The following is an 11,163-nucleotide window of genomic DNA, read 5'->3' on the forward strand; positions in this document are numbered from 1 at the left end:
AATGCGCATAATAATATACGACGATGGGTGGGGACGTTGAAAATGCAGTTTAGATGATGCGAGGGACAGCACTTGCCTGAAATTATATGCAACTGCTGAAGCAAGTGATTTTTGTTCTAACAGCCAAACAGTACCCTGAATATTCAAAGGTCGCCGTATGACCAAAGGAATACAGTAGCGAGTAGGAGATTTCTCTCTTGTTTTACAAGTAATCTTTGGATGCATTCACGTCACACGGAAACATTAGCCGCCATTGTATTTATTTTGATTTTGTACTTCTTAAAAAAAAGCGAATTTTAAATTTTTTGTCTTTTTTTTTAAATTCTGCTTTTTAATTTAACTGAGCCCGATTTCCTTTTATTTTATTTACTTATTCTAATTTTCTCCTGCAACACAGGAATGTCCCAGCCTTTGGGAAAAATAAACTATTTTTTATCTTCTAAACTATAACAACTTTTTCATTTTATACTTCTCACTCATTCTGTAAACATTTCAATATAAGCTAGACATGGGGGGAATTCAGTTTTAACGAGGGCAAGTTTTTATCAGGGTGCTAACTTTCTTTTTTAAGTCACGTTAAGTTTCTTTTTTAAGGCCTCTGCCATTTACTTTCTCATGTGCCTTTGGTAACTGTGTGAAACTATTCTGTGAATCTTTCGTTATTATACCATAAATACAAATACAAAAGATTGTTGTTAATAATAATAATAATAATAATAATAATAATAATTCTTATTCTTATTATTATTATTATTATTATTATTATTATTATTATTATTTAAGGATACATTATTTCTATGTTTGACATCAACAGGAGGAGGTGGTGTTGGTTGGGTTTGTGGAGGCTCATTTGCCTCCTATAAATTAATTTGCAATTCCACTGAAAGTAAAGTGCACATTAGTGCACACACAGAACTGTTAAGTACACTTTTTCCATAAAATCTGCTGACACATGTGCTGTACCCCATCAGTAACACAATATCTTTTGCAAACATCAGCCCTTTCTCCAAAAACATCTTAACAAAAGCAGAATTTGGAATAACAAAAACACTCTTCAGGTCTGGATGTGATTATGCCAAAGTGAGCCTGTTACCTGCTGTGTGGGAGGAAGTCAGGCAGAGGGAGACATCAAATGACTTCCCCTTGCAGGCTACCAATGCACAGTCAGCCTCAACCTTTCCACTCACCAAAGCCTTGGCTCTGAGATTTCTTCATCCAAACATTAGTGCAGTCAGTGTTTAGGAAACATAGCTTAAATTCACACATAGCTCCCTTTATTTCTTTGCTAAGATAACAAACAGTGCCAGTTTAAATACATTGACTGACTGCGTTAACCAGTCAATCTCTGCATGTAAAACTTTGACTGGAAAAGCAACCCAGAGTCTCCAACGGCAGCCTTTTTTCTTAACTAAACTCACCCCATGTCAAAGATATCAAGGATTTGACACTGCCTTATGTTTGGCTAACTTTCAGAAGTGTTGGGGCGGGTGCATTAAACATGTGAATATTAATGTCAGCACTTTCAGGAAGGCAGAACAGCTCCTGTGAGAGAGAAATAAGTGGCAGTCTCTGCGTGTTCCAGTAGTAAGTAAAGTGTATCTGCTCTTTCACTTCACAATAACAGAAAGTTCTCAAAGGAGTAAGAAGACAGAAACCCACTTAATGGTTCAGCAAAACTACTCTCTCTCATCAGACATGCTTCCTGAGATTAGGAAATCCCTACTTTCCACTCCGCAGGAAAGCAAACAGCAGACAAATACAAACGTCTCAGTAACACAAGTTTTTATTTGAGAATAGGTTATACAACGTTATTATTTAATTTCATTTTTTTTACATGATGCAGCTTCGACCGAGCAAATAGATTCGAGTTTCATTCAGCGCAAGACTTTAGAATGCAACTGTCATGGATGGCTGTGCCAAAGTACATCTGCAACTTGAGGAAGTCTCTTAAAATGCAATTATCCACAAATTCTACATAGATGATGAATTTATGGGGCCAAAAAAATTAAAACTGAACTATGATTACTGAATCTTTTTGAGCACTTTTTCAGCTAGCTCCAACAGCAGAGGGTATCTGAGCGTCCTCTTCCACCAAGACTCTGGGATTCCCCGGAGGCCGGTCTGAAAGCACATCAAGATGACAGCTGAAAGTATCAAGCAAGCACAAAGCTCTCCGAATATCTGAGCTCACTGTGAAACTCATCAAAGGAGCTCCAGGAGTGCACAGAACAACATGCAAAAAAGGATGGATTTTCATGTCTCTTGCAGAGTAGATACATTTGGACTGGATTGTGCTTGATGGCAATAAATAAGTAGAATATTTTCTCCCATTAGTGCTGTATACCTCACATCTGTGCTGGAAGCTTGTGGCTATTCTGACGCTGGTGATATCCCACCTACAGCTGTGCAAATATTGGTATTGATGCAATGTCGTCTGGCTGACGAGCTCGCAGTTGAATGTCTTCACATTCTGGTGGTGTCACAGCTGTATGAGGTGCCGTTAATGTCTTTTCCCGATTCTGACTTTGCTGATTTTGTTTGTACAAAAGTAGCAACAGTATCCACTTACTCCATGTTGCCTTATCTTTTCAATGAGCAACATGTAAAAAGTGTCAGTGTTGAATGTAAACACTTTTTTTCTAGTCATACACTAATTTGGATAAGTGACCCATGGCTCTTTTTATGTATCCAACAACCATGTTCCTACAGTACCTGTGCCCCAAAACAGGCTCCAATGAAGGAGGCTCGACTGGCGGTGCATCCCCCGCAGCGCATGGTGTCTCTGACTGCTTCGTCCAGCTGGTTGAGTGTCAGGACTCCATGAAGCGCTCCCTGGAACGCACCGGGCAAAGCTGGAAACAGATCCAGTATGAATGGCACATGGTTGTATCCACGTTACTGGGCTCTTTAATGTTTTTACTCTTCCTTATGACGCCACACTATGCTGTAATTCAGTTCAAATTAGTTTCATTTATATAGTGCCAATTCCCATCAGCCAGTCAACACAAGATGCTTTATATTGTAAAGTAAAGACAATATAACAATGCAATATTAGATAGAACCCCATTGGACGACCCCTGTGCGCAAGCACTTGGCAACAGTGGGAAGGAAAAACTATGTTTTAACAGGATGAAACCTCTGGTAGAACCAGAAGGGAGGGAAAAGAGAGCAGAGAGAGAGACAGGACAAAAGGCACAGTATGGAAGAAAGAGACAGAGTTTGATAATAGTAAGTACAGCAGTGGTATAAAAGCACACAGGAAGTGAAGAAGAAAAGCTCGGTGCATCGTGGGAAGCCTCCAGCAGCGTAACTAAGGGAGGGTTTAACTGTAAAAGCTCTATCACAAAAGTAGAGACAGAGTTTGTTTCCTGACTCCAAACTGGGAGCTGGTTCCAAAGAGAAAGGCTCTGAAAGCTGAAGGTTCTCCCTCCCAGTCTACTTTTAAATACCCTAGGAACCACAAGTTAGCCTGCAGTCTGAGAGTGAAGTGCCCTGTTAGCATATTAAGATACTATGAGGTCTTTAGCGGCTTTACAGTATACTTAAAATGTACATTATATTAATGGTGTGAACTGGCAAGCAGAACTTTCCACGTGTACATTAAGTATCTGAACCCTTTTAGCCCTGTAAAACCTGAGACACTCAACTCAGCGGGAACGGGAGAATGAAAAGCCAGGAGGAGGGAGACCATTAGTCAGGAGATCAAAGACTGGAGCGCTACACTGACAGGAAGGGTCCTGCTGCTGCCTGCTAGCTTACCTCATGTGTTTGTGAACACGGCAGGTATGAGCTGTTGGGATGTCTTGGTGAGGTTGTCCTTCACCTGGCTGATATGAGCTTGAGTGGAGACACGGGAACAGAGATGAGATTTTTGTTTGTTATTGTTTTTCTTGTAACAAATGACTTTTGACTCTGAAATACAAACTGCCAATTTTAAATGTAACCGTGTCCTGGTATGCAATATCTTCAAGTCTTAAACGAAAAGTTGATTTCTGTCGACATGCTTATTTAAAGGACATAATGGAGAAGTAATGCAAAGAGAACCACCAATATGCAGCTTTTTTGTAACAAAACCTACGATAGTGCCTTACATGGACTGTATGTACAGGTATGCAATGTACAGGCTTCAGTCAGCTGTGACCTTGGACTTGTTCATGGCTACAGATCACACCACATAGCAGCGTGTTGCCTCCTTCCTGACCATGTCTATACTGTCCTACCAAATCATATCTATAAAAGATAAATGCAGCTTATGTCAAGATAGTGGTGGACTGTGACCAATGCTACAATTAATCACTGCACTTAAGTGCAAACTTAAGGTTTGATTTAATGCAGTTTTATCACTCTTTTCATGCCATTTCTGCCCAGTGCAAGCTGGATATTTCCAAATGCGGTGATTATGAATGTTTGTGATAAACTGGATCATTTGGTGCTTTTTCATGGGTTTGGAAACTTAAGTTAAACAAAATATTTCATAACCCCTTGGATTAGCTGCAAAATGCGATAAAGCTGAAGCAAGACTTTTTATTTTTTGAGCTCATGGAAGCTGACTTTATAGGAATGTGGTTCTCACAGTTAAAGCAGTTAAAACATCTGTAAACATAAATAAAGCAGTCAAATACAACAAAACCATGAATGCAGCATACTTTAAATTCACATGCTAATAATGTTTTCTACTTTTTCCTGTTAAGTTTGTGAATGCAATTATTGTAAAGTATGATTAAAGTGAGGCATAAGCACTTTTGCTGTAGTAAAGGATTTAAAGACAGTCCATCCTGTGTGTTAATATTAGTAGTTAAGACAGATGCACCAGTTAGCATAAACTAACAGATGCACCAGTTAGCATAAACTAACAGATGCACCAGTAAGCTTAAGCTAACTGGTACATATGGACAAAAGCTTAATATCTTTATCCTTTTTCTAGCTTCTGAGTTAAAGCTAGCTTGACATTTTGTGATTTTCTATGAGTAAATATGCTACTACCTTTTCATTTTATTGTGAAATGTTAACTGTCAAATAGAAAAGTGATGCCACTCAAACATTTGTTGATTGAATTTAAAGCTATGAAGCTAGAAACTGCTAACCTTGGTTTAACATAAAGGCTTAAAGGGAAACTTTAGACAGTATCAAAGATGGACTTAGCTTTCTAGTCAGAAAAATGAAGCCAATGCATTCTATGTAAAGGCCACCAGATGGCGATATGCTTTGGTGGCAAAAACGTCCTATAGAAATCTATGGGAAATTGCTTTGTGTCTCGCTCTCTGTGAACACTTTTTGGATGATTTCCCTGGCTCAGTCACTCAATTTAAGCTATGCTAAGTAAAAATTGAACAAATCTAAGTTATACTTTGTTTTGAAATATGGTATGAAACTACACACTAGTTGGCTAAGAATTTAGTCATTAGCCAATGTTTACAGTCAAAATTTATAGCCAGATCCTCCTCTCACTGTTACATTCCTTTTTTTCCCTTTTGTGCAACAAAGATGAAACACTTATCTCGAGGCTTCAAAGCAGGACTTGGAAACTAATGGCTGATTTTGCTGTAGCTCTTTTATACTGTCTCTGTCCAAGGGTTAAAAACATCGGCTAATCAGCAGCTCTATAGCTCATTAGTTGTTTGTTTAAACTGCTCACTCTTGGGCTATTTATAAGATTTAGTGAGAGTTGAGCTAGCCATTTCCCTCATATGCCAAACCAAAGCAGGCTAATCAAACTTTGGTTCTAGCTTTATATTTATATCCGTCTGTTTTCACGGCTGCTTCTCCTGTTCAAGAGTAACCTGCAGCCTATCACAGCTGTCACTGGGGAAGAGCCTATCACATGGTTAACAAGGACGGTCATTCAGAGCTAAGGCCATTTAGACTCACGAGTCAACCAGAAACACTCATATAGGTACTGGGAGAACATGCTAAAATCCACCCAGAAAGGTTCACCCAGAACATTCTTGTTTTTTATAGTGATCCTTCTATTTAAGAGTAGCATCAATCTTCTCCTGTATTCTTCTTGCATTATTCCTTTAAATTCCATATTGAATGAGTCTTCAAACCCTTACCAATGACAGCCTTGTCCAGCTCTTGAGGATTCGGTCTATCGGGGTCATTCAGCTGAGCCAGAACTGCATCCAGAGCGTTGGGATCTGGACCATTCACAATGAAATGCTCCAAAAACCTAATGTTGCACAAACAAAGTCAGACAGATGGATAGAGGCTTGCAATTCCCTAGCCTGCCATGACGTATCCACTTACCTCGCTGCAGCCAGTGTGACAGCCACACACATGTCATTATTCTGGGTCACGCGAATGGCTTTTTCCACTTTCTCCAGCATCTCAGGTCGCCCGGCGTACATAGCCACCACAGGAGCGATTTTAGTGACACCGTCTATCTGACAGTCCACGTCACAGCCTCAAAGACAAAACACATGAAGATCACAACCTTGCAAATCAGGGCATGGAAAAGTCTTTGTGCAGTTGTGATATTTACCAGTTTCTTCTTTGCCAGCATCGACATTTCTGATGAAAGCCTTCAGGCTCGCATTCCTCCATGGGCCATCGATGGGGAGAATTGCCTTAGGGCCTATCAAATGCAACAAACAGCTGCTTTATGAGGGAGGGAAGAATTGGTAGATATACAGCAGGAAAAAGAGGAAAAGAAACATTCCCTTGGATGTCCTGATGGAGCTGTTTAAGTTTCTGCAGGTGGAGCTCTGTTCTCTGTTCAGTCATGATGGCTATCGCTGATGACACAGCTCTTCTTATACTATTCCAAGAAGACATAAAACCATCTGCAGTTCATTGTACCCAAAGTGCCCCGTGGTGCTGTGGCAATTTACTGCACAACAATATTTATACGACACCCTGACAGCAGAAAAAACAGCCAATATTCAAAGTGCTGGACAAAAACCAACTAAAGAAGAAAAAAGGAAGTCTGACTGTGGAACATTTTCATGGAAAGGGAATGCCCCCATCAGCAGGAGGAAAAACAGCACGCACAGAGTTATCATGCAGAAACACAGGCTCCCACAAAGTTAATCACCACCTGTTAAGCTGGTGATTAACTCATGGAAATTGCAAAATTGATAGATGGCAGCCACACAAGCACAGTACCTCCTTTCTTTCTGTATGGATCATTCAGGGGCAGATCGTAGACCGTTCCCGGTCCAAAGAACTCATGAAAGCGCTTGGTCAAGTCTTCCACATTAACGCCTGTCGAAACGGGGCAATACTCTGCGTCAGTGTAAGTGGTTGTCACAGGCTGCACGTTAAAAGGTCATGGTTTAACAATGTTATAATCTAATAATATAAATGTTGGGTAACACTTTATAACACAGCTGATGACTGAGGGCACAATTCCCCAATAATTAAAAGGAATTTAAATGTATTTGCAATTATGTTACCTATAAATACTTAAAGGTAGGCACACTAGACAAGGAGGGTAACAAAGACATAATTACACTGTGAGGAAAACCTAAGTAGTATGTAAGTCATTTTTGTTTAAGTAGTAGTACATGACTTTTGGGTTTTACAAGAAAGGGGCAGAAATATATTATTTAAGTAATCTTAAATGCTGCATAATTTCCTCGTAAAATTTCCCCATATGACATCATAAGTATGCTAAATTTTCACATCATGGTTTACCTCGTCTAAATTGCAGGTGTTTTACAGGAAAGGAGACTTTCAAGTTATGCAGAACTTAAAATTACCCATACACTATTTATGATCACTTAAAAGTATTTGCACACTACCTAAATTTACTTACAGTAAAAATGTGATTTGTTACCATCTTATTCTAAATTCTAAATTCAACACTCTGGCAGGTGTATGACACACAGTTGCCGCCTGTCTGAGCGACTTTCACTACCTCCACACCGACTCAGCGACTCCAGCAGGACGTATGCCTGGTCTCCATAGCAGGTCTGCTCGCCCGTCGTCCTGCGGTAGAACGGATTCGCTGACTGAGGCCGAAACTCTGGACAGGGCTCCAGATCACGGAGCACTTCTTTCAGTTTGTCCAGGTCGTAGATCCAGTGCATGGGCTGGGCTGTATGTGTGTGGAACATTCAGTAATGGATATATTATTTCCCAGAGTTATTGAAAATACAGACATCCTAATGCATTACAATAACAAGCATGTTTTAACAATGGCAAACGGCAGTATGTGGTGTTTGGTTGCTATGCAGAAACTCTGGTTCCATAACATCATGGGTGAAGATGACATCCAGGCACCACCCCTGTGCTTTATCAGTCAATACAGATGCTGCTTAATTGTACTGAACACCAAACAAGGGAGAAAATGTGACATATAAAGGCTTCTCAGTTTTACTCTAAGAAATAAACATGAATTCAACATGAACCCTGTGAAAGTATCAGGCCTATGAATTATTAGGATTCGGGGGGCTAAAAGAGAAAGATCTGCAATATGTAAAACTCTGTTGCTAATTAACTCACTCCCGGTATCTGCACTCGGTTTATCTTACCTGCTGCATCTGCCACTGCTGCCCCGATAATGGCCCCAATGGCTCTGTCTGCAACACTCGAGGACATCTGCTTTCATTACAGCCAAACAGCAGTATAAACAGGAAATGCTGCATTCTTATATAAAATGGTTATTCTTATGATAATAAAGCATAAGCCATAAAAAGCAACTCTTGTCTGAAATGTCTGTAATTTTCATTAAAGAAACAGGAATGTTTCTCCGTGACGTTGGAAATGCTTTTATGTTGCCAGCAACTAAAATGCTTTGACATGTTTAATTTTAATTCCCTGCTTTCGGTGGGTAATGCTGCTATTGAAAATCCAGATGCACAAATAGATCTTTTATAATGGGATCAAACTTGCCTTCATGGACTTAAATGCCACCTATTTTGACAAGAAAAAGACGTTACCATGTAAACTTACACAACACAGCTTTGACTATATGTGATTATGTAACGTCTGGTGAAAAGATTAGAGGTATTCATGTCTATTCCAGACTTTATATCTATAGGGAGAGCATGCATTTACTGTATATGGTGCATCATAAAGTATAACTTCTGTTAATAACAAGAAAATGTTTTATTGGTTCCTACCTTACGTCCAGTCTTCTCCCTTTGCCATACCGCTTTAAGTGCTCTTGTGTCACTGACAGTTTAGGATAAGGGGAGGGCAATGATAAGCACACGGCAACTCAAGAAAAATGGAGGCCAACTGGACGTTGAAATGCAAAGAAAAGTATAAACGGAATACACGGGGAGGCTGATGATAATGTCATCAGTTCTAATGACATTATCAAATGAGATGAGAGTCTAAGATAGCCATTTAATAAGATTGCTGTAAAACATCCAGCCATTATAGATAGACAGACTGATTTCTCACAGAACCACACGAATGTCGAGTTTATGGTACATATAGTGAGAATCACTAAACTACAAATATCTCCAGCAAGCCATCCAGTTACTTCACACAATTAAAAACTAGACAACCTTGAATAATTTGGGTTCATCTCAGGAGTCCATGGTCATTTTGTATTTAAGGAGAAGTGAGAGTACACTTTCAGAGGAAGGAAACACACATTTCACATTCTGCAGACCTAACACTGGGGGTCACACCCTTCATCGTCTCAGTCTGGCTCTTTTATCACGCATAGAGTTTCCTCATTTGACTGCATGTGTTTAAACTCAAAACTGTTTGAATAACCTCTTTTTTTTCTTTTTGGTTAACTTGCACTTAATAAACTCTACTCCAATACCGCCTGGCAAATTGCTCCCTGCAGAAAATAGCCCTCATAGACTCTCTTTGTCACTTTGATTTGGTATGCTCTTTTTCTATGTATCTTCCACTCCATTGCCTCCATTCTGACACTTTCCCAGCTGATCCTCTCCGCTGCACTGCTGCAGTAAAGCCTGGCCGGTCTCCATTTATCCCAGACCTCTCATGGGTATCCCAGGGCATTGATTTCTCTTCTGGCCTCCTAAAACAGCAAAATAGAGTACTAAGGGTAAGGTCAGACAATCAATACCAGTTACAGTTGCCGCCGTTGTTACGGTCGCCTTCAGTGTTACCTCTGGGTTATACAACCCCAATTCCAAAAGAGCTGGGACGCTGTGTAAAATGTAATCGCAATAGAATAGAGAAACCATATGAAATGTCTCAGAGAACTTGGGATGGGGCCATGTTTACCACTGTGTAGTGTCCCCTCTTCTTTTTTTAAAAGCAGTCCGTGAGCATCTGGGAACTGAGGAGACCAGCTGCTGGATATTTTGGATATTAGTGTTCTTGTTCTTGCTGCTCCGTAGTCCTGGGTCTTCTTTGTTATAGCTTTTCATTTCATGATGTGCCAGATGTTTTTAGTTGCTCCAGACTGCAGACAGGCCAGTTCAGCAACGGGACTCTTCTACTAAAAAAATGGTTTTCAATTCAACTCAGTTTTATTTATATATATTATATATCATCAAATATTTTCATGAAATTGTGAAATATCTCATTTTCACCATTACAACACAACATCTGTGTAATAGTGGGAGCTTATAAGATTTGGAAATCATTGAAGTAAGTTTTAAATGTACCTTTTATACAGTGAATGAAATGAGGAATTGCATATAGTAAAACATTCACTCAGATAAGAGGCTTCAAACAAGGGCGGTTTAATGAACACATACAGCCCGTTTGAATTCATGTAAATATATTGAGCCACAGATAGATCAATATTCAGAAGGCAAATGGAGAGCATTCGCTTTCTCTGTCAGGGAGCTAGCACACCTTTCACAGAGGGGATGCAAGAGCTGCACATAACAGATCACATGCTGTCACTAGATCAAGTGACACAGTGAGAGGGCTGAAGCGCCATAATTTACAGGCGGACAAGATGATATTGATAGAGTGTGAACAACGCTGCAACGCCCGCATGCTCGGGGGACTGCTAAAGCTTGGGTGCTCTGATCATCTAGCAAGACAGTGGGGAGTGGAGGAGATGCCACTCAGTTAGCAGATGTCAATATTAGCTAAGTGTCAATGTGTAAGGGGTGTGAATGCTGACAGCACGGAGTAACACATACAGGATGGCTAAAACAGGAGTAGTTAATTTAGGTTTGGGTCTCTTTTCTGTGTCATAAAGTAGCATAAGAGTGAATACAAATGTACCTCAGGCACCACTTCGAGTTAAACAGGTACAGGTGGTTAATGTGGTGA

The 11,163-nt window shown here is 40.0% G+C and overlaps 1 protein-coding gene across 1 annotated transcript; it reads right to left on the reverse strand.

The window, feature by feature from the left end:
- Positions 1 to 1,767: 1,767 nt before the first annotated feature.
- LOC101480355 (crystallin J1C) lies at positions 1,768 to 9,175 on the reverse strand. Its single transcript, XM_004569508.5, has 10 exons — positions 9,066 to 9,175; positions 8,475 to 8,541; positions 7,859 to 8,038; positions 7,105 to 7,203; positions 6,482 to 6,574; positions 6,247 to 6,403; positions 6,054 to 6,169; positions 3,760 to 3,837; positions 2,713 to 2,852; positions 1,768 to 2,121 (listed from the first exon to the last, which is right to left on the reverse strand). Exons 2-10 carry the CDS (start codon positions 8,539 to 8,541, stop codon positions 2,023 to 2,025), a joined length of 1,029 nt encoding a protein of 342 aa, XP_004569565.4. The 5' UTR covers positions 9,066 to 9,175; the 3' UTR covers positions 1,768 to 2,022.
- Between the last annotated feature and the right edge of the window lie 1,988 nt (positions 9,176 to 11,163).

The sequence above is a fragment of the Maylandia zebra genome, linkage group LG9 (genome assembly GCF_041146795.1).
Source record: "Maylandia zebra isolate NMK-2024a linkage group LG9, Mzebra_GT3a, whole genome shotgun sequence".
NCBI lineage: Eukaryota > Metazoa > Chordata > Actinopteri > Cichliformes > Cichlidae > Maylandia > Maylandia zebra.